At 34.5% G+C, this 24,273-nt stretch overlaps 1 protein-coding gene across 1 annotated transcript in view; it reads left to right on the top strand.

Moving 5' to 3' along the window:
• The window catches only part of LOC128991570 (ATP-dependent RNA helicase DDX3X-like), a 30,253-nt gene that overhangs the window by 3,895 nt on the left and 2,085 nt on the right, over positions 1-24,273 (top strand). Inside the window, exons 2-15 of the mRNA XM_054414580.1 lie at positions 5,712-5,796; positions 6,683-6,844; positions 7,328-7,451; positions 8,067-8,325; positions 9,029-9,164; positions 15,022-15,110; positions 15,507-15,631; positions 16,605-16,730; positions 17,236-17,380; positions 19,286-19,445; positions 20,282-20,463; positions 20,905-21,022; positions 23,398-23,554; positions 23,874-23,995. Coding sequence (XP_054270555.1) covers positions 5,712-5,796; positions 6,683-6,844; positions 7,328-7,451; positions 8,067-8,325; positions 9,029-9,164; positions 15,022-15,110; positions 15,507-15,631; positions 16,605-16,730; positions 17,236-17,380; positions 19,286-19,445; positions 20,282-20,463; positions 20,905-21,022; positions 23,398-23,554; positions 23,874-23,995 — 1,990 coding nt within the window. The remainder of the gene's footprint in view (positions 1-5,711; positions 5,797-6,682; positions 6,845-7,327; positions 7,452-8,066; positions 8,326-9,028; positions 9,165-15,021; positions 15,111-15,506; positions 15,632-16,604; positions 16,731-17,235; positions 17,381-19,285; positions 19,446-20,281; positions 20,464-20,904; positions 21,023-23,397; positions 23,555-23,873; positions 23,996-24,273) is intronic.

Below are 24,273 nucleotides of genomic sequence, written 5' to 3'. Positions count from 1 at the left end.
TGATTTTTTTATGAACAGTCTGGTTAGCTCCTCTAGGTCATTTCTGTTTTTGGACAGAATTACTACATCGTCCGCAAAAGCTGGGATGTTTATTTTTGTTCCCATTTCTAAACCTATATTTGTTTGTCTTACTTGTTGGAGGGCCTCTTCTAATGCTATGTTAAATAGTATAGGTGACATTCCATCACCTTGCCTTACGCCTGTTCTTACTTCAAAGCTTTCTGATAACTCTCCATCTACTTTTACTTTGCATTTTGATTCATTCAAGGACATTTCTACTAGTTTTATTAGTTTTCTGGGGATCCCAAACTTTTCCATCTGCTGATATATTCTTCCCCTGTCAAGGCTATCATAGGCCTTCGAAAAATCAATGAAAAGCCCATGTACTTCTTTATTGTATTCCCAGTGCTTACTAATAACTTGTTTAAGTATGTGAATCTGTTTAAGTAAGTAGACATATCCAAATTAAATCATATCCTAGTGTAAGTACGGTAAATAATTACCACTTAAGTTATCTTATGCAATTAATGTTTGACAGTACGATTGTTTACAAAAAACCATAAGTTAAGCCTCCCATAACTTAGGCTAGGCCTATTTATAACTTAGGCTGAATATTTCATGTCGAAATTTGCAGTGTTAGGCCTAATAACATTTAGGCCTTCCGTCTGGTGCTGATAGTGTTTAAGGCCTTGGCTAAACAATGTAAGTTAGGCCTACCAGTACCTACTTAATTCCACATTTTAACTTATTAATCGTTAAAATTTATGACAGTTTCAAACATTTTAAAGATGCTAAAAGCTAAGTTACCTGTCTGATGGCTCTAACTTATTTTATTATGCTGCTAAGTTAACTTATCTGTCTATGTAAAATAAGTTAATTTAAGTTAAATGCCAAACATTCATCTTGAATAACTTAAGCTAGGCCTAGTTCCTTGATTTCTATGTCACATGGGCTTAAGACGTCCACCACTTACACGGACAAACTAACCTTCGAGCAGGCATGTGCCCGATATCGGGCGCATTTACAACGTAATGGAAATCACCGATTTTTGCACGAAATTAAACAAATTTCACTTAATAGGCTATAGTATTTATTTATTCGGCTCAGAAATGAATAATCTGTCAATTGATGTGCATTTAAACTATTTGGACGCCTTTAAGAAAACTTAAAACTCTATGAAAATAAAGCATCAGCTGACAACATTGTCACGATGATGCAATCGCTTATTACCAGCGTCTGTTGTTGTTTATTTCATGTTGTGTTTGGTTAGTTTTGGTGTTTTGTCGTTATACTTTTTAAGCTTTATTTTTTATTGAAATGTGAGCTGATTTCACTCTGATGTCTAGATGTCTAATTGTAACTACTGTGACCGATCTAGTGATTTACGTGAGTTCCAATTTTAAGTAGCGAGGAGACACGCAATTCAAGTAGGCCTACTAGGCCTAGTGTAGGTTTTACACCGATGTATATGGTAATAAAAACTGCTATAGGCCTATGTATTTTTTTTTAGAAACAAGGTATATGTATTATGTAGGCCTATCCTTTTCCTCATGGAATTCTGCACAATTTGTATATTTTGATAAATTATTTTGAGTTCATTGATTTGTGTTATTATACGGAATTATAATATATGCATATAAATAAAAAAGGTTTCCGCTAGTACCTATCCTAGGCCTATAAAAATAAATCTTTTTTGTAAATTAAAATTTCATAGCCTATCTGAAATTTATATAATAGCCTTACTAACCTTTAGGCCTATTCCTTGTTTTTTGCTGAAAAAATTATATATAGGCCTAGGCTAATATAATATGTTTTCTGGGTTATTTATAATTTTTTTTGTGATTTAAAAAATGGTTGCGCGGCGCTTAAAAAACCCTTGCTACTACAGAGTAAAATGACTTTCAGCTCTAGGGTTAAAAGTTAGTCGGTGCCCCTGTGTAGCGTGCAGACTATAGCTTAAGGGCAGCACACCAGCCAACCAGGAAATACTTAGCCTACATTGGATCAGTTTAAGCTTAGTCATTGTAACGGTTTATTACTTTAGGCGTTAAGTTTACAACTCATTATAGGCCTAATGGTTAATTTATTTATTATTATAATCTTTGAATTTGTGGGGATTGTCAACGCTTTGCACTTTGCAGCGAACATAAAGACATGACTTACTCAGGATTCGATTAAGTTATACAAAATTATATTTTATATTATCAATATAAACACTTAAACAAACTAGCCTACAGAGATAATATCAAAAACAATGAATGGCAAGTAAGCTACTAAACGACAAAATATGGTTCTCAACCGGGCCGCTCCGAGGGTAATTGACGCCCGGGTTGAGATTTAAAATTTTGCGTTAATAGACCCAACATCCGATATATCGGTATCGAACGTTTTGCAAGTAATTTTTATAAACGTAACAACTGCACTGAACTAAATTACTAAAAAAATTGAATTTAGGGCTCACAACGGACATCACGAAACGACTAGGAGTTGACGTAAGAGTTTGAGCTTTGAGGTTAGAAACAAGTGTAGGTGGGGCGTGTGGGCCAATACGCAGTGTGTGTGTCGGAGACTCGGACTCGCAGTATTGCCAACAAGTCACATGCCAGAAGTAAAAGTAGGGGGGAGTAATAGCCTAGTACGAGTTGTATATTAAATAACGGTATTTATTTTATGAATAAAACGAAAGCTATAGATTGCCTTTTTTTAGAATAGTCATTGTCGTTGATTACATGTTTACGAGTTTCCCGTCAAATACTCGTTTGTGGTTTGCTGATAACGTTGTTAAATTTTTTACCTTCCAAAGCCGCGGTGGCCCCGCTCGCCCTGCCCTCGGGGCGGCCCTGGTTCTCAATCAAAAAAGTTATTAAGGTTTATGTTAATATTCACAAAATCGTTTCCCAAAGAGGCAATAGAAGTTGATTTGTATGTAAAATATCTATTTTTATGGTTTTAAATATCAGTAAGTGTTTAAAGTCCCTTAAGTAATCAGGAAGTCCAAACTATCTGTGCTCTCCAAGTCCAAAAAATATCTAGTTAAAAATAAGAGTGGAGAACGGCCTTACCTTGGCCAGCGGGCGCCAAGGTACATATGGGGGTATATGTGCGATTAAGTTTGTCTTTTTGGAAAACCATGCCGCCAATGGTATTTTGCAATTTGGCTACAAAGAGAGGTTAAGGCTGTGATCAGCAATAAGTTGTATATTGGACCTACTGAATGAAAGAAGCAGCACAGAACTGCTTAGGCCGCGGCTCCACTTGCCGTAGATTGCCGCGCTGCAAATTGTAGCTGGTCAGTTGAAGAAAGTTTAGGATATATATAAACCCAATGGGAGTTTGTAAATTGATCACGGTACATTGGTATTATACAACGCATACAGCACGCTGCGGCGGTTAGGTTGTGTTATGCTAAATAGAAAGTATGACTCATCTGGTATTGTTCAATTCATAGCGAAACGAGGCAATTCCTACAAACATATTTATCATCCTACCCAACGTAACATAACCGCCACAGCGTGCTGTAAAATATGTGGTCTCCTTATAATACCAAAGTACCTTCTTGACCACTTTTCAGCATAGATTGTGTTATGTATGTTATAGCCAGGCCTACTTAAAATAATTTCATATCTCGCTCGCTTGCCAAGTAAAAATGGCCAATTTTAATAGTGGACTTAAATAGGATAAAAGTAAAGTTCCAGGCTTTTTACAAAAATTGTTTTTCTACAGTTCCTTTGTCTAAAGGCCTTGTTAGCCTATATGAGCGTTAAAGCTGTGGCGCGACGCCATATCAGTATCGGGTCATTGCGATAACGGTGTCCATAGTGTAGGTTATTCAAGCGTCATTTTTGTCGAATAGGAAGTTCATCTGACACGCCTAGGTGGTAAAATTTGTTTAAACATTATAGATTGTTGCTAAAGATTATAATTTTTCTTTCTTTGGGATGGCAATTGGATTGAACTCTGTAATTAAAAATCTGAAAGTCAAGTTAATATTTAGGCCTATTTGGATTGAAAACACACTAGAAGTAGGCCTAAGTAGAACTTAAGTTATATCACCAAAATAATAACTTACCAAAACTGCATAAGGAAATAACTTAAAATCACAGAAATGTGTCTTAGACAAGAGAAGAGAAAGTAAAATGTCAAAACAATGGACAGGAACAGCTAAGTTTGGGTTCAGGATTGATGCTGTTGACTGTCACACAATTCAAGCTACAAACATCATCCTACATTGTACGTAATAATATTGCTCCATATTAAAAAACACGCTAGCTGGTGTCAGTTTTCAGCAGTCAGATGTTGTATATTATAGACGTGTCACTAATGGAGTAATGGCAAGATATTGCTGATAGAAAACGTATTTAAAAATGAATAATTGGTCTAGGTATATGTACAATCAAAGGCCTAGATATCACATAGGCATAAACATATAACGGTAGATCAAAAGTTATTATCAAAATTTGTTGTGTTAATTTTTGCTGTTTACAAAAAATTACTTGTCCTCATTGAAGTTTATGGAAACAAGATTTGTATTTAATGAAACCATTGGATTACAAAATAATAGCATATTGTTATGTTTTATAGCCTTAACCATAATCTAAGTTACCTTCTAGCTTATTTTTAACACATCTTGTTGGAGCCATAACAAGTTTCTATTCAAACCTCTCTTTTTGCAGTTGGGAGACCAAAAAGTCCTGAATCATTGATGAGTAACGTTCTTTAGTGATGATAACTGTTTCCCCATTCTGGTTTAAAAAAGCAAGGTCCAATTATTCCAAAATGCAATGTGCTCCTCTGTACGTACAGCCTTTGACCATTCAAGAGGTTTATTTTTGAGAACGGATCCCTTAGTTCTTAAATTTAACACCAACAAAAATAAGATAGTATTCCTAGAGGGAACCACACAATTACGACGGACACATTATTTCAAAACAACCGCTGAGTAACAATCACAGACTTGTCATGTTTTAAATAGGCTTCAACGCTTAAGGCACAATGTTGTTATGTTCAACAATCCACGGTTAATGAAATGAAATAATAATGTACTGTTGTAAGAATCAAAATTGTATGCTTAACAAGAGCAAAGTAACACAGCCTGTTTAAAAATCCATCCATAATTTATGGACCACCCGTTATCAACATAGTCTTTACATTACATTGACTACAGTACTGAGTAAAACTGAGTGAAATGAAATCTTGTGCCATCTTTGCGACCACTGATGGGCTATATTTATATTACGTTACCTAGCTAATTATCTCTATATATACCATAAAGATCTTGCTTCTGTACAACACAACAAAAAAGCTGTTCCAAGTGATTAAGTTTACAATAAGTTATGTTTTAAATACCTATTACATAAAATAACTAGGTTAGATTTATTTCAAAATAATTTTTACATAATCAGGGTAGTTGATACGAAACTATTAATATTCAAGCCAAGGAACACAGTAGCGTACATAGTATTAAATAGCTGCTAATGCATGTTGAGATTAACATTTTTATTCAGTGGTTTATGTTAGGCTAATTGAATATTTGTTAAATATGGTACCGGTATTTGATTTTCTAGGCAAGTGGGCCTAGTGTTTTTAGTTTGTTCAGCCGATTCTAATAACATTGATGATTAATAAGCCCTTGAGTTCTGTTTGATTTTTGATTTTTTTAAATGCATGTAACCGTTAGAAGTCTTAAAACACATTATGAATCCTGTTTACAGCTTGCTGGTCTGGACTTGCAGGGCGGCAATAAGCAGCCTACAGGCCGATACGTGCCCCCTCATCTTCGCAACAAGCCCGCTGGCGGTAAATAATCTATTATTAATTTGTAATATCTTTATAATATTAGGCTTAATTCCTATTTATTCTCTGTTCTGATAAAACCCATTCTAGTTCTCTAATGTACTAGGTCAATATTTTCACGTCACTTATTGAATACTATACATATTATATCCTGTATATTCTCTTAATGTAATCTGTTGAAACCTTGTATTTTAAGATAAGTAATTTTAGTTAATTGGTCTTAAAATAGTCAATAGTAATTGATGACACAGAAGATGCTTGTTTTTCAAAACATAGCTTATAGCAATATTGGAAGTTTATTGGAATAGTTTATACCAAACCAAATTGTCTTTTTTCTTAGTTCGAGGAAGGTTTAGACAACACATCATGTGTAAAATATGAAAAAAAAAACTCATAAGATTTGACACTGTATGAGTGATTTGATGGAGTGCCAGCTACTTATCTGTCAAGGGTTCGTGGGTCATAGGTTATGGATGTAGTTTGACAATGTTTATCATTCTGTTCACATGATCAATTGAAAATACAAAATGATTTTGTCATGAAATTGGCTTATTTGAAAACATACAGTTGACATCTGTTCGTCCACTACATTAAAAAAAAAATTACAAATTAGTGAGTGAGATCACAATCTATAGGCTAAGTTTTCTAAATGAGTCTTTAAAAATTTGAATACAATAAAAACATTGGTTGTGTTGTTAGTTTAATTTTAAAATGAACAAACTTAAAATATAAATGAAAATGGTCAACAAATTTTAAGATTTGAAAAGCCGAGAATGTTGATTCCTTTTTCCTATTTTGCTGAATAATGTCCTCTAGCTCTTGTATGTTAAATGTTTGGAAGAGTTTTTTTTTGGTGTTATGTTTATGAAGTCTTGTTTTGTGTGGACAGAAAGTCGTGGAGATAGCGGACAAGACACCCGAGGCGACAGCAGGGGAGATTCTCGAGGTGGTGATCGCGGATATTCCTCCTCCAACTACGGTGATAGAGACCGTAACCGCAACTCTGGTGGAGGTGGAGGAGGTGGCGGAGGCGGCGGTTACTATAACCGGGGTAATAATGAGCTAAAAGACCTATATCTCTGCAGTACCACTACTATCAGGACCCCGTTAATGTAGACTTAGGCTAGCTTAATCGCGACAGTTCAGTTACCTAACTGCAAAGTTTATAGCTGTTCAGTAGTTAACGATTGAAAAAATTCTGAATTCAAGCTATGAACTTCATAAAATGAATAACTTAGATCCTGAAATAGTACGGATTAATAACATTACAGTGTCTTACTATCCTTTCTTTTTTTATCCTAGGTATATTAATAGTTTAATAGTTATTTTAAATAATATCAATACTCTTAAGCCTACTTACTAGACCGCTACTCACACTTCACCTCTGAATTCAGATAATTAGGCTACTATAAATATTTTTCTGTATCATTAATTCTAATCTTCCAATTGTCTGTATTTCAAGAAATAGAATGGCTGATATAGTTCAACAGCTATATATATTATTGCTAGTTTAATTACTTGCTAACTTTATTAGGTTCAGGCGGTCGCCGAGATGACTACGATCGCAGAGGCAATGATCGCCGCAGGAATGGAGACTATGATTCCCATAATGGTGACAGATGGGAGGATCGTGGGGAACGTGGTGGATACCGCGGCAGGTCTGTACTTACACCTTCCATTGTATATCCGGTACCTAATTGTTGGTTCTGTAAACACTTTTTTTTGTTGAGTCAGGTCAGGTCAGGGTTCAGTGGTTTTGGAAGATATTATTTCACAGTCAAATGTGAACTACGTTAAAAAAACACATTTGAGGCTTTAATTAGTCTCCCATAACTTTAAACAAAACTCAATTGCCTAAGTTTTTCAGGATTTTAGTAAAAATTGTCAGCATTCTATTCAAAAATTTAAAATTTTACCAGATGAACCCCAAAAATTAAAATGATACAAGATACAAATGACTATGAATAGTAAACAATTAACAGTACAGTCTATCCTCGGTATAACGAATCTGAAGGGACCAAACTGAATATTTGTTATATCGAGGATTTCGTTAAATACGGGGTTCGTTATTTAACACCTAGGTGTGTGTCGCTTTGCTGTTATAAAGTAATTATGATAATGCATATGTAATTATTGCACAAGCATATATTTAGGACATGTTCTTATTGAGGAGATAATATCTAGTTTACTGGATAGGAAGAAAGAAATGGACAATGGACCAACTACCAAGTGAAAAGTCAGCTATACCTATATTTTGTATCATGTTGTTGCAGAGATAGCAATGATTCTTGGGGCAGCCGCGGTGGCGGTAGCTGGGGTGGCCGGGACCGTAGGGAGGAAGACCGCGGACCTCCACGCAACAACGACCGCTGGCAGCAGCCTCGAGATAACGACTGGACGGTCCCCTTGGCCAAGGACGAGCGCCTGGAGTTGGAACTGTTCGGCACTGGCAACACGGGCATTAACTTCAACAAATACGAGGACATCCCTGTTGACGCAACTGGGGAGGACGTTCCCGGCCATATTGACTCTGTAAGTTACCCTTGTGTTGGTTAGGTTAGGTAACATTTATTTTATAGTGCCGAGAAAGAACAACTGGAAGACCTTTTATGCCAAATACATGTTTAGTTGCCTTGACTATTGATAGAACTTAAAATTCCACCCTTGTGTTAAAGTTTTAGCCCTTTTAAGAATCAATGAACCTGACGTTCGTCTAGCACTGGAATTTAATAAGCACTAAACAAGGCAATCATTCTGTGGTTTATATTTCAGACAACTGTTTATTTAGCGTCTTTGTTTGAACCGGAGCACGTTCTCCGTCAACTCAAGCATTCTCGTTCTTGGCCTGGGATCTAGGTAGGCTTGCGAATCCTGGTGGATTCGATTCTTGAGTTCTATTAGTTGAATCTTGAATCCGAATATTTCCTTGAGATTCGGTGGATTTGAGATCCTTGGATTCAACTCATTCCTATTTTACAGTGATTATAAGGAGTGCAACATTATCTCAAACTATCGTGGTAGTTTAGGTTTACACGTTGTAGATTACAGAAAATTAAAAGTTAACAACTTTTTTGTCATCGGTTGATTTAGAGTATACTGTTGATAGATAGGTAAATAATGTAAGCTCAATTATCTATTAGGACCATCAATTTTTGTTTATCTTGTTTAAGGTTGAAACTATCTTAAATCAGATAGTAGCCTACATGAGATTCATGAGATAAACTTTTTGTTGCAGTTTTCGGATATCAAGATGACTGAGATAATCTCAAACAACATAGCATTAGCTCGTTATGACAAACCCACCCCTGTGCAGAAGTATGCGATCCCCATCATCATGGCCCGTCGAGACGTGATGGCATGTGCCCAGACAGGTAAAAATTTATCTCATTAGAATTAGGGGTCTGCGGTGCACCGAAAAAGTCGGTACGGTACGGTACAAGCTTAATTACCGTCATCGGTTCGGTACAGCATTTTACACGGTACAAATTCGGTTCGGTACAGCCTATTATAATAATAAATTACTTTCAGTTTACTATCGTAGTCAACGGCAGTTGGTTCCGAGCACATAAAAGTCTTATCAGATGTTTGTTTAAGATCTTCATAATTTATTACTAGCGTGATGATGCAATAAAAAACCCATTAGCAGTCCCAAATCCATTAACATTTTATCACGACAATAATTGTTGTATTTGAAGTACTTCCAAGAACTGTTGAGTTTTATCACTTTTATTTCTTTACGACTTTCCCCAATTCTGTTTAATCATAAAAATAATAGTTTTATGATGACTGTTAAATGTTATCTCTAACTTAATCAGTATTTTCGTGAATATTGAATTTGCCGCTGGCCATTGCCTACTGCCATAAAACTGTTTATGGCTACATATTAAACTTGTAACTAATCTACAATCTTATTTTATAAATTAAAATATTTGTTATGGATATTTTATCTTTCTATTGACGACCATGGATATATACAAACTTTTGTCGTGATTTTAATTTCAACATCAAAATACAATATTGCACAATCGTGATATTTTAGGCCATTGACCTTTATTATGCATCCGGTATTGCTGTTTCAGAAGAGAAGCACGTTGATAAATTATAAATTGATATTCCCGTAGTTAAAAAGAATTATTTTATAAACCTATAAAAAAAAGTCATAAAATCTTACATAAAGGTAACAATAACGGAAATTGTAAAAAGGGTATAAAGATAACAACGTCGTTATTCTTTCTCTTTGTTCTTCTATTTCTTGGGTTTCCCTTCATCACGCATTCAACAAGTTGCCATGGTTACTAATCACCCATGTCGTTATCAGCTTTTGTGACATAGCGCACAACAGGGGGTAAAACTTGACGAAAATCTGTAAATTTTTACCTATTATTTAATTACCAATGAATGTATTACTTTATTGGTATTTGGTATTGTATTAATAATCGGTCCAAATGGCAGATTTTTGAAGGTGAATATTAATAAAACAATTATTACCAAATATTTGTATTCATTTAAAAGATTGATTTGTGGTATTGGGTCCCCCACTGAGTGCAGCCGAGCGGCACTAATGAGGGTCGGACCTTCTTGGGGGTGAACAATAGACGGCTTATCAGACCCTCCCCTCCCCCGTGGTCTGGAGAAAGCATGTAAACAAACTATTGCACAAGCGTGACTTGACATTGAGCTGCTTCAACTATAATTTTGTCAAATGAACTGTGATGTTTCAAAATCAAAAACAATAATTTGGGACCATACTGCTTAACAATAATGGACTGCAATTATTGTTGAACATACAATCCATTTTTAACAAACTAAGATTATACGATTCAAATACAATTATAAAAATTATCTTGGTATTTTACTTGGGGTAATGAAGTTATGTAGGCTAGTGTAATTCTCGGTTCATCAAGGTTCTACTGAATTATGTTTGGCAGTGAATAAGTGTAGAATGCAATTTATAACTTCATGGATACACACCTTTTACACAGTTATAAAGTCTAATTGCCCAACATCAAATCTTACTCTGTGATAATCCAAATTTTAGTTTCAGAAAAAAACTTTGCAAGAATTGTATCCATCTTATAACTTAACTAGTTTTGAAGCTGATAAAAAAAAATGGTCTTTTGCCATTACTTCATCATAACCTCCAGTTTTTCATTGTCATCTGCTGTGAACAGCTGGCAAAACTACACTGTCTTCTACTGAATGCTTTTATATGTTTTTAAAATTAAAAAAAAAACAACTAGACATTGTGTTGGTTGGAAATAATTTACCAGTTTTGTGAAATTATCTCGTCAATAAATGTTTCAAACATGTTTATTCATAAAAACTCTTATCCTATTTTTAAACTACTTTATCATGGCTATTCAAAGTATCTCAAAGTAAAATAGGTAAAGCCTTTATCTGAACTGTGATTTTTCTTGACACAATCCTCGTAGTAGTAAAAGGTTTTGTTTTAATAATATGTGGTACAGTAATTGTTGTTAGAAAACCATGAATGTAGGATACTATCCATTTTCATAGTAATGTCTATGTATTAAAGTTAAAAATAATGGTTTAGATACAGTTCTGAGAAGAAAACCGCAAAAATACGGGTAGCCGCGTACCGTACCGATTTTGTACCGAGAACCGAGGTACAAAATATTGTACCGTACCGACCTTAAATTTTCTGTACCGCAGACCCCTAATTAGAATTAATAGGGTAAACTGGGACGCCATTCGAGGACAAAACACGTTGACCCAAATACTAACAGATGCCCATGTTTTAACTGAAGATGTTGTGGTTCTTAACACTATTAGACTGTGTAAAGATAAGTATAGTAGACCTTGATAATTTGGCCATCAATTATGTGGATCATACAGTAATCTGGCTCAATAACATCATAAAAGAATACAGAAATGTGTGCAATTTCATATTAAAGTACAGTACAATAAAAAATAGCCTAGAATTGTTTACAGATTAAATGTTGAAAAGGTGTTAATTTTATATGGTAAGTTGATTCAGAACAATTTTATATTGGACTGAACTTAAGTTTGTAATTACATACGTTATATTAATTACTAGGGGTGTGCGAAGCAGCAAAATATTTTGATTCAAAGTAACGATTCGATTCAAAAGATTTTCGATTCAAATCGATGCAACCCGATTCGAAGCAATACGACATTTTTTTCATTCATACTTGTCAATAGAGTGAAAAAGCAATAGGCTAATTAAAATTTACCATTTACCATATTTGTGTTGTGCAAATTTTTGTTGATTAAGCCTATATATATGAATTTTATGTGAAAAATATTTATTTTCAATCATATATTAAAAGAACCTGTATTGCTGGAAAATTTCAGTGAGCTGCTTTACTTGCTTATTTCATAATTTTTACTTGCAGAACCATATTGTTAAGCATGTTACCTATTTTGTAATATTCATTTTACAAATAAAGATATGTTTTGGTGTAATCAAATAAAAACATTTGCAAGATTTATACTGAAATTTTGGTTCATATTGATAAAAATAGAATCAGACCTACAAACTACAAGGTAAACATAGCAGACCTACAAACATACCAAATTTATCAGTCTAAAACACAATCTTACAAGTTAAAAGATCAAGTGACAATTTTTCAGACTTATTTTTAGAATGATTTTGGAGTGATTTGTTTTGGCTATGTTTACAGTAGTAAAACATGTCTCACACTGCTTGCACTTAACAAAACTTCTCATCATTTGCAATGTCAAAACAAAAAATTATTTAACAATTAAAGCAATATTTGCAAGCAAAGAATTAATTGATTAAGAACGCCTTCGCAAATTAAACGTAACAACACGCTCCTGTATTGTGGGTATTGCATTGACTTTCTGCAGGCGTTTTTTCGTACAGTAGACTCCCTCTTATCCGGACTCCTCAGGACCGAGGCCAGTCTGGATAACGGTTTTTCCGGTTAAACCGACGTCCTCAAAATCTCATTAAAACTGACCGTTTAAATGCATACTCTATAAAGTATTTGACTTAAAATTAGGAGAGCATTGTATTTATGGGTCAATGTCACATAATGGGTGATTTTGAAGTCCTTTGGGCACAAATGCAAGATAAAAATATTATTTTAAGTAATAATGTGTTGTTATTATTATCCAACCCCTTACCTTTCCAGCAAACATAGTTTTAGATCCTAATCATAATTTATTCAATAAGAAAAATAAGACTGTTTATCATAATTTGCCAGTCGTTCACTGTCCCCAGCCTAATGCCGTAATGTTCACTCAAATAATAAATACTTCATAACCTCACAATTTTGCAATATAATGGAACTATAAACATCGGGAGATCGTCTGCTATCAAAAACAAGCAGTATTAAAATTCTAAATACGATGGGGACTTTTTTTTTAATTGTCTAAAGACAGTCCCCAAGGTACAGCATGTCAAAGACGTTTCGACAAAATGGGTTCTAGAAGTAACGGGGCGATGCGTAATTTGGCAGCAAAACACATTCTAGTGCTTGTGATGAGTTTGCGCAGTAGCCACAGCTAAACAATTTTGTGAATTTTAAGAAGATTTTTAGAAATGAACTGATAAACAGATAAGAAATGCATAGTACCTTAATTAAGATTCAAGTCGTTCACTTTAATAACTCACAAACTTTGCAACTTACAATAAAAAGGATTGCATATTCTGAAAATGTCTCTAGGCCTAGAACCTAACCTCAAATTGGATGTCAACGCAGTAAATGTAGCTTTTCATAGACTAGATTTTAGATCAGATTTGCCAGTCGTTCACGCTCCAGTTGTTCACGTGAACGATGTTGAATATCGTGAACGATTGGCACAATACTGGCTGTACTTTAAATGTCGTTGCTCTTTTACAACTATAAGGTTTAGGGTATAATATTTTATGGTAGTCGTTCCTTCATTATAACATCAAATTCTAAACAAAATGAATCTTTCACAAATGACCAAAGAATGTTAGGCTATGTTTGTAATTTCATAAAAAAAAGATTTCATTAAAATATTGTTGAAACATTACATTTGGGTTTACATTTCTTCTAATTAATATCCATTTCTCGATGTGTTTTTCAGTAACTTACTCCAGTTATACATTGTTCAATGCCATCAATGCCAGTAGTTCACGGTCAGCGCCAGTAGTTCACGGTCAACGCCAGTAGTTCACGCTTACCAAAACACATATATTTCACTAACTGCTTATCCTATATTATGATGTTTATGTGTTTTCTGATACATGCCATACCGGCAATCATATTTCAGTACAAACAACAATTTACTGCAATTCACTGTTGAAATATTTGTCATTCATACTAAAGTTTCGTCTGCAAAGTAGAGCCAATTCATTTTAGGTTAGCTCAAATTGTTAAAATTTCCTCAAATTGAACGAAATTAAATATTTTGGTTTCGTTTATTTGAATTTTGAGGGGTATAAGTAACATTTATGATGACATTTTTAATTTAATATCATTTTTACTATTTTATTTTTGCAAATTCATCAGCGTGACCGACTGGCATTTTTTGTGTGACCTTCAAGCTAAAAATAGAGTTATAAATTAAGGTATAAAAAATTCAGCTCTGCTGATTAGTATACATTATTCCTTGGTAAATACTGATTGTAATAGGCTAGTAGTATATCGATTTTAAAAGTAAAAAAAAAATTTTTTGACTTTCCTGAAAATTCATCATTATGTGACATTGACCCTTATAATGTTTCCCACGAGAAAAAGTCGTTTCAGTACCGCCCACTTCCTGCCGATCTAGTCCGGTTAAACCAATGTCCGGTTAAAAGGGGTCCAGATAAGAGGGAGTCTACTGTTTATGGATACTGACTGACTTCTTCATGAATCAAATCGTTTTTTGATCACCACTGATAAATCGAATTGAATCGAAATTTCGATACACTTTGGATGCATCACACACCCCTATTAATTACCGTACCTAATATTGCAAAGGTAAGCCAATTGGCTGATTAGGATTTTTTGGAGAAAGGGATAGATTTCAGCTAGCTTACCTGAAAAACTTAAAAGTCCAGGGTCTATAGATATACAGAAAAAACTCATAAAAACTGCTGTTAACCTCTTGCAGGAACTTTGGTTCCCGGGTTAACAGCCACCCGTTTAATAGCTGGAATATCGAGCTGTTATCAGAAGTAAACACAATTTTATGTAGGCCTAAAATTTTATGAATTAAATATTTTGTGATAAAATTTTGCTTATTCGAAAATATCTTGATTTTGTTCAGGTTCTGGCAAGACCGCTGCGTTTCTGGTGCCCATTCTGAACCAGATGTATGAGCGAGGCCCTCAAGCCAACGGCTCCAACACTCAGAGGGTAAATATATTCACAATTTCTAAAATCTTTAACAATAATACCACAAAAGTAGACCCATCACATATAGAATTTTTGACTTAATTTTGTAAAATTTTAAATCTTTTTCACAACCTACAAATAAAAAATGGTTTTGGTGCTTTATGTTGTTTGCCATTTTTCTATTTCTAGTTACAGCATTTGCCTGTGCAATAAATGAAAATCTATTCAACTGGAATTTAACTATAGAAAATGGTAATGATTTTGCTTCTGCTTCTTTACCACAGTTAAATCTTGAACATATTTTCTAGCTGTTGCAATTAAATAATACTGTAATGAAATCCCAGTATTTGTGCGGGCTCATAGATGTAAAACAGTATGTTTTGTAATTTGTTCTCATGGTATTGAACATTTGCTCAGATGTACGGCAAGCGCAAGCAGTACCCACTGGGCTTGGTATTAGCCCCAACTCGTGAGTTGGCAACCCAGATTTACGATGAGAGTCGCAAGTTTGCCTACAGATCTCGACTTCGCCCCTGTGTTGTGTAAGTACAATAAAGTTGAAATTTAATTTGTCTGATTTGTTTACTAATCTTGGTTGACCAATCCAAAATTCCCTTAAAGTCTAGAGACAGTCTCTTTCCTTTATATTTAATGAATCATGACAGATTTGGTGACTAAAAGTGTAAACACAAGCTTGATAATGGTGAAAATCATACTTTGGATCCACTATTACTATTAATGTTGATATGATAAATTAACTTAAAGCGCTTTATAGTTGATTTGACCAATACTTGATATTTGGAAATATTTTATTGTGAATGCCATCAGTTGTGTTGGATTGGTTGATAAAAATTACCCCTTGATGTAAATCTAGGTTGATTAGATTTCGTTATACATCGGTAGTGAAATTTTTCTCTATTCTAAGACACCAATGTTAATGTGTTGTAGAGATAGGAAATACTGTTACTTTGCAACAATAGGAAGGGGCATTCCTAAGCTTTTGGTAATAGTTGAAATAATACTAATATTGGCAATCACTACTTCCTTGTCCAGTAGCTTTTAACTGGTTTTTCTAATACAGGGCTATACTTAAGTAATTCAGTTTTTTTCCCAATGTAACAGTAAACATAGACAGACTATTACTATTATTTTGTGATACTCATTGTTAATAGGAAGAGAAGATCAGTGTCGTTTCACTCACACTAACAGTTCAGACGATAAAAATAGTTAAATAAAAAATATGACACTTTCAATAATCTATTAACAAGTTTCTATTATTTTATGATGCTTACTATCAATAGGAATGCACGGTCAGCTTTTTATCACTTGCTTTTTCTAACAGTTCAAATTTACAAAAATAACATGGTATTCTCGGTAATCTATTACCAAGTTTCTATTATTTTGTGATGCTTGCTGTTAATAGGAAGACTGTGTCAGCAGTATTCTCAGTAATCTATTACCAAGATAAAAGATAGCACTTGGCCGCCAGTGTCTGACGTGTCGTGTGTTATACAGGTACGGAGGGTCCAATGTAGGTGATCAGATGAGGGACCTAGACAGAGGCTGTCACTTATTGGTGGCCACTCCTGGACGTCTAGTGGACATGTTGGACAGAGGGAAGATCGGTCTGGACCAGTGCAGGTACTGTACTGTCAGATACACCCATAGCATACACTTAGCACACACATAGCATACACTCACTAGCTACCTCAGTCTTTGTTTTCAGTTCTTTTTCTTAAACACTTTGCTTATGCTGAACCTTGCAATGAAAAGAGAAAAGAGAAAACCCTTGAAATGACCTAAGATAAGTAATGTGTGCCAACAGTTGAACCTACCCTACTAGCCATCACTTAGAAAGTACATTGTATGAGTGATGGTTAATCAATGTTTCACTGTATTCATGTTTCTGTCTTTATCCCAGGATGTAACTTTTTCTGTCTTGTTAAAGGATTTATGATGCTATTTTGAACTTGTAACCCATTTTCCGGTTTGAACCAAGTAAATATTCACAAACTACAATAGTTAGTGGTTAAGATAATCAGTTAATTTTCAATAATATTGTTGGAATTTCCTGACTGCTATGAGTTTAGATGTTTAAGCAAGCAATATTTTCAAACTGAAATATTTAACCATGTAACTATTTCAGTTTCCTGGTGCTAGACGAGGCCGACAGAATGTTAGACATGGGTTTTGAACCCCAAATCAGAACAATAGTTGAGAACAATGGAATGCCCAAAACTGGAGAACGGCAGACACTCATGTTTTCTGCTACGTTTCCCAAAGAAATTCAGGTAAAAATAAAGATAAAAGTAGTCTAGGCCAGAAGTTGCTGCAGGGGTTGCCACGGTCAGATTGCACGTTCTTGCGTTGTTAGCCTTACCCCACGAAACTAAACCTAACATAACCTATAAAAAAAGTTCTAATTAATAAATAATATCTTTTAGGCAGGTCTACTCTCTTAAATTATCTCGATCTCTTTTGAATTTGTTAAGTTTAACCAACGATGTAAAAACTACTGGATTGCGCTCTCAGTAGCACTGCGGGCGCTGTTTTCGGTCTAGCTCCCCCCACCATCTACTGGCAGTAGCCGACGCAGCCCATACACTCACCATTGTAAAACGCACCTTTTTAAGCTGCTGCTCTGTTTAAATATATATATATATAAAATATTGCTAATGCATGCCAAACACTTTTTACTATTTTAAACTCTTCTTCTTTTCTTGCAGAAAATAACACATTTAAACTCTTAAAAACCCTACTACATTTGTCCAGTTTTTACCGCAAATCTATGCTTGACATTAACGTGCTAAGAATACTTTTTTATGACCTATTTTGTAAGATACATTGTTATTAAACATTGAAAGAAAAAAATATCACGTTTACGTCAAACATAACATTACCACTGCGGCAAAAACTTAGCTAAATTATTCTAAATGTTTATGTACTAATTTTTTTAAATAAAATAGAATTTCAATTACAAATATTGTACTTTCTATTTCTCTTTTGTAATAACTTATTATTTTACCATGTACAATTTGTAACTAGCCATATCAGTTGTCTAAAAACATCTACAAAACGGGTTTAGTGAATTTGTAGTTTTAAAGAATCCAGATGGGCTATTTTCTGCAAGAAACAAAACAGACCCAAAAGGTTTAACTAGTAAAAAGAGTTTGACAAGCGTTAGCAATATTTTATCCCTATAAATTTCAACAGAGCAGCAAATAAAAAGTGTGTTTTATAATGGTGAATGTATGGGCTGCGTCGGCTTCTGCCAGTCGATGGTGGGGGAAGCTCGACCGCGCGGCCAACACTGAGCCAGCGATCCATGAGTTGTTTATATCGTTGAGTTTAACACATACTTTTATTAATTTCAATATTTATTTTTAATTTCACATCTATTTATTACATATCATGTAATAATGTATAAAATATACAATAAACACTGATCAATTTTTGTTTGTTTGTCCTGATCCTAAGAATGAACCCAAAGTATTGGAAACCAACAATATAAAAGTGGCAATAAAGTTACATCATATGTCAAAAAAACTCTATTTTAATATAGGTCAATAATAATAATAACAATTGCTTTGGTATAGGCTTATTCAAATTGTCAGTGAAGCCTGGATTTTCTTAAGCCAACCATAAAATTTGCAGTGTCCATCAGCAGGAGGTTAGATCAGCATCTATCCTCTTGTTCATAAAACATTTTATTCAGTGCATTTGTTTACTTTAAATTAGTTTTAAGGTATATGATCCATTACAGAAAAGATGTTGATAATTTTGAAAGAAAATCATGCCCTGCTGCATCAAATCGAATCACATTGATTCGAATCAAAGTTCTTTGAATAGCATCGATTCATCAAATCGAAAAGAAATTGCTGCATCACACACCCCTAGTAACGATGCTTATTTAAAATTTTATTCTATTGAACTTGGTGAAATATGGAGTTTATTTAATCGCTCTGTTTATTTTAATCTTTTAATATCGGAGTTGGTGAAATTTTGAGTTGTGAAAAGCTCCCTTTACACATTGGACAAAAAAGTATAGAACTTAGTGTAATGCTATTTAATAATCATGGTGTTAAAAATTAATCGTTAAAGTAATGGGTACTCTTTTCCCCATTAGTTTTAATTAGATCATAACAATGATATATTTTCTCTGGATGGCTTTCATACGGAGATTGTGATTATTTTAGATGTTGGCAAGAGATTTCTTGGACAACTACATTTTCCTTGCCATTGGCCGTGTGGGATCAACCTCAGAGAACATCACTCAGAAGGTGGTTTGGGTCGAAGAGTCGGACAAACGCAGTTTTCTTCTGGACCTTCTCAATGCTATCCAACTAAACCATCCCTGTAAGATCGTAGATTTCCAAATGTAATAAATCTTTAAGTATATCAGTAAACCATGTGTGAAGTTTGAATTTTTTGAATAGTAGGCCTAGTGCTGGGAATTATGTTAATAGTGTACTATTGTTATGTATCAAGAAATAAGTCCATATGTTTTATTTATAACATCTGTCAGATGACTGTTTATATTATTATGTTTTGTTTACATTTTAGTTTAGTCTGATTTGTGAGTTCAATAAATTTGGTTTTGTTAATTATGTTTCAATATACTAAAACTATGTGCTCTTAAATTCCAGTACAAATTAGAGGAAATGGTTGTCATTAATCCTTGCGAACCCTAAAATTTAAGTGTAAGTTTTGGATGAACGCCACATGTTAAGGAATATATTGAGGAAGTAGGTATTGATACACAACCAACTAAACCAAGATCCATGCAGTTGATAGAACACTAATTAAAAGTTTACAACACAATGAATTTTATATTATGCCCATACAGTTGGTAGAGGAGAATTAATTGAGTGGTGATTATTGGTTTAGTTTAATTTAATTTGTTATTGTGTACTATTAACTGCCTAGAAGCCTTTTTTTAGATGAGTAGGCTATCCGCTACTTCTTTCTTGATACTAAGTAATCTTATAATTTCTAAGAGCACACATCTTACTTTTCAAAAGGACTTGTTTTTGTAATAGACCAGTTTAAGGAAGAGATTGCATTAAAAATACTCTACTATAGATATTGAAACTAATTTTGTACTACTTACAATGTATATGAACACTTACTATACATGAGTATAAGACAATTCAATCTTGATGGAATGTACTAATCAAAGTTTTATATCCCAGCTCCAGAGTCACTGACGCTGGTGTTTGTGGAGACCAAAAAGGGAGCCGACTCTCTAGAAGAGTATCTGGACCAGCTCGGCTTCCCTGTCACTTCTATCCACGGTGATCGCACCCAGCCCGAGCGAGAGGCTGCTCTGCGACGCTTCCGCTCCGGCCAGACACCCATCCTAGTTGCTACTGCGGTAAGTCTTCTAAACATTCTCAGGGTTTTGCCTGACTAACTGGTTATTTGACAATTAGCATGGTCTCAAGTCTAAACTTAAAGTGTAAGGTTACTTATTTGTGAAGGTTAAGTTTCTAGGATTAAGGGGTTGTTTATTAATACATACTAGAGGTTGTCCAGTGGTCAAAAACTCAACCAAAAATATGTAATGTACAGGATGTATTATCACCCCACGCTGTAAATGAAACATGTGATTGGAATTTCTTCCATTTGTTTTGATTTTCTGTTTATTTTGTTGTTATTTTTTCACCAGCATAGCAACCCATAAGGCCCATGTAAATTTTTTTTAAATTTTAAATTCTTCATTTTTGAGTGATTAGTTTACTAGGACGCAGTTTATCCCTGATACATATGAACAAATTGTTCTCCATTTCGTAAACTGTGTTAATGTTTTTTGCAGGTGGCGGCTAGAGGATTGGATATCCCTCATGTGAAGCATGTTATCAACTTTGACCTGCCCAGCGATGTGGAGGAATACGTCCATCGTATTGGACGTACTGGCAGAATGGGTAACCTTGGTAAGTAGTAAACCAATCCCAATCTATTACATGTTGTAGGCCTATACCACTGTTTTTAAAGGCATTAATCATAGTAACCATATTGTAAAAGAAAGCTATGTACATAAAACTGGTGGGGAATTTAAGGTGTTTAACACAATATCGTGTGTAATACTGTGTTTTAACCAGTATGGAAGTGATGAAAAACTGCTCAATTAAAAGTCTTTACTTAAAGGCATGTGGCTGGCTTGTTTATGGTGTTTTAGGGATATTACGAACTATCTCACATGACAAAAATCCTTATATATAATACGTGAAGGCGATTTCTACGAAACACTACTCCTCCGTTAATAATTGACGGATTTTTACAAACGAGGTGTCAAAATTAAGTATTTTTTGTGTAGACAGACGCCCCCTTTCACAAATTCCTGTAATAAAAGTCTTTGGGCTTTGCCCCACAGGCAATCAAAATACCAATGTATTTCTTTATAATGGTTTAAATACCTGCATTCAGTAATCCATCATGCTGCTTGTGGCAACTATAGTTTCGGTTCACAGGGAACCATCTTCAGGCTGTACAAGGCGTCGTTATTCACTTCCATATATGAAGGTCGTCATAAGTACATAGAACACGAACGCACGAAAACACACATTGACACGAACATTTAACATTAAAAATACCGAGTACTCGGTATTTTTAATGTTAAATGTTCGTGTCAATGTGTGTTTTCGTGCGTTCGTGTTCTATGTACTTATGACGACCTTCATATATGGAAGTGAATAACGACGCCTTGTACCGCCTGAAGATGGTTCCCTGTGAACCGAAACTATAGTTGCCACAAGCAGCATGATGGATTACTGAATGCAGGTATTTAAACCATTATAAATATTCAAACGTAATCCGGAGGCTAACAACTCTTAAAAATGAAATGTATTTCTTATGAAGAAAAGATTTTGTTTACTTAAACAGACGAATAGTTTGTAATAATTACAGCTGTTCATAGTAAACACATGTTACATACAAGAGTGTTCGTTTTCAGAGTGAGTTCGTTTTCAGTTTCGATAGATGGAGTGGAGTGAGCGTTCGTTTTCAGAGTGAGTTCGTTTCCAGTTACGATTACTGGAGTGGAGTGCTTGATTACATTTTATTTGAGTTGATTCTTATTAATTGTCAACGGAAATTGTGACTGTTACCGGTATTCGTAAAAAAAAAACGCCTTTAATATTTTGCAATTGCTCGAATTCGAGCAACAGGTGCACTAGTCTACTCTATTTAGTGAAACTTTTTTCCAAGGCAAAATACCTTTTATCGTACATCCATAAGCCATCCCTTAGTTTCTAATTTTCTCAGGTAAATTTTATGAATCCTATCCCTTAAAGTTTATGTTATTCACCTTATAGTTAAAGTATACAACACTTTTTTATGCATTTGTTTAATTTGTAGTAGGAATTAGGGAAGGTCAAGTCTCGAAATTTCAGGAAATTTTCGGGAAATTTTAAATCTCGTTACACGAGACGAGATTTCTTTTTGGCCGAGATATTTTACGAAGAGAAAAAAAAAATTAAAAACGCCTGCAGAAAGTCAATGCAATACCCGCAATACAGGAGCGTGTTGTAGTTGCGTTTCCTTTGCGAAGGCGTTCTTATTTAATTAATTCTTTAAATGTAAATATTACTTTAATTATTTTATAATATTATTTTAATAACATTTGAGAAGTTTTGTTAAGTGTAAGCAGTGTGAGGAATGTTTTATTACTATAAAAAGTCAAAACAAGTAACTATTTAAAAAAAATTAATATTGCTTTTATTTTATGATTTATTTTATTTTAGGATAAGTTGAACTCTATCCTAACTGATATCACTATGTTTCATAATCGTAGGCATTTTTAATAAGTTAGGCGTGATTAATAAAAAAATGTTATGCTGATGTTTTTTAATAAAAGATTGTAAATATTCTTGCCTATTATCATTATTTTTGTATTTAAACAGTCATCTAACAATGTTACAAAATCAGGTAAAAATTTTGAACGTGCATTTCCCGTTGTGTATGAGAAGGGAAAAATCTCGTCCCGTCTCGTCTCGAACTAAAAATCCAATCTCGTCCATCCCTAGTAGGAATGCATTAGACCTAATCCAAAATTCAAAATAGCAAGATCTGCTAATGTTAAACGCTTTTATAACTTCTATGCTTAAAGTTAATTTTTCATGGCATTTTCTGTTGTTTTATGAATTATAGCAGTTGTTTTTCCATCAGGATTAGTATAAAATAGTGAATACAATGTTTCAGCATGTTGAATCATTAAGTGTGGCTTTTGTACATATCAAGGTTACACAATACAAACCCAGCCAAAGTAACTGGCTGGGAAGGAGGTTTCATCAATGTCTCTCTTGTGCAGGAACGGCTACATCATTTTTCAACGACAAAAACAAGAACCTAGTGAGAGATTTGCTGGAGCTGCTGGTGGAGACGAAGCAGGAGGTGCCTGCATGGTTAGAGGACATGGCGGGAGAGGTGCGGCAACCTATGTCTCGTGGCAGAGGCGGCTCCAAGGGGTCAGTACCAACAAAAATATTGACTCATCAGTGGTAGTGTCTGTTATTGGATAAAGTTCAGAAAACAACCGTCAAGTATTTTAATAATAGTTTTTGAGACGGCAGTATTTAAAACATCAGAAAAAACCCTAATGTTTTAGACCTATTTGAACCGAAATAGCCATAAAACCATTGAACCATGGTTTAGCCGAAAATTTACCCGAAACGGTCTCAACCCTTTCATTTTGGTTAAGAAGGGGTTTTCTTTAATAACAGTCACTTCCTCAATATTGTGTTTTTCCCTAGAGGTTTGGCTAAGGTATTTGTTTGGTTGTTGCAGTAACCGGTTCAGCAGTGGGTTTGGAGCCCGGGACTACCGTACCCAGAACCCAGGTGGAGGTGGGGGTGGTGGCCGCAGCGGCAACTCTCGTCAGGGAGGATATGGCGGAGGGCAAGGAGGAGGTAAGACCAACCTGCGCAATTATTGAAATAGAACATGAATGAGCCTCAAAGAACTTCCTAAATTGAAACTGTAGTGTATCACTACAATTATTACTCGCGATAGGCTAATGCTAAACTAATTGTTAAATGGAATTTAAAAAAATTCTCTTCACAAAAGTTTACGATTGTGTTTGAAATTTTCTACAAAAAGCTATCACATCTAAATAATAAAGGAAAGAAAGGATAATTTGTTTTCTAAACAACATAGCCCATGAAAAATATGACTCTCAAAACATTAT

This window comes from Macrosteles quadrilineatus, unplaced genomic scaffold (assembly GCF_028750875.1).
Source record: "Macrosteles quadrilineatus isolate MER2022 unplaced genomic scaffold, UCM_ALF_1.0 Scaffold_4__1_contigs__length_99947679, whole genome shotgun sequence".
Lineage (NCBI taxonomy): Eukaryota > Metazoa > Arthropoda > Insecta > Hemiptera > Cicadellidae > Macrosteles > Macrosteles quadrilineatus.
The sequence above is the reverse complement of the archived record's forward strand: the minus strand, read 5'-3'. Positions and strand labels throughout refer to the sequence as shown.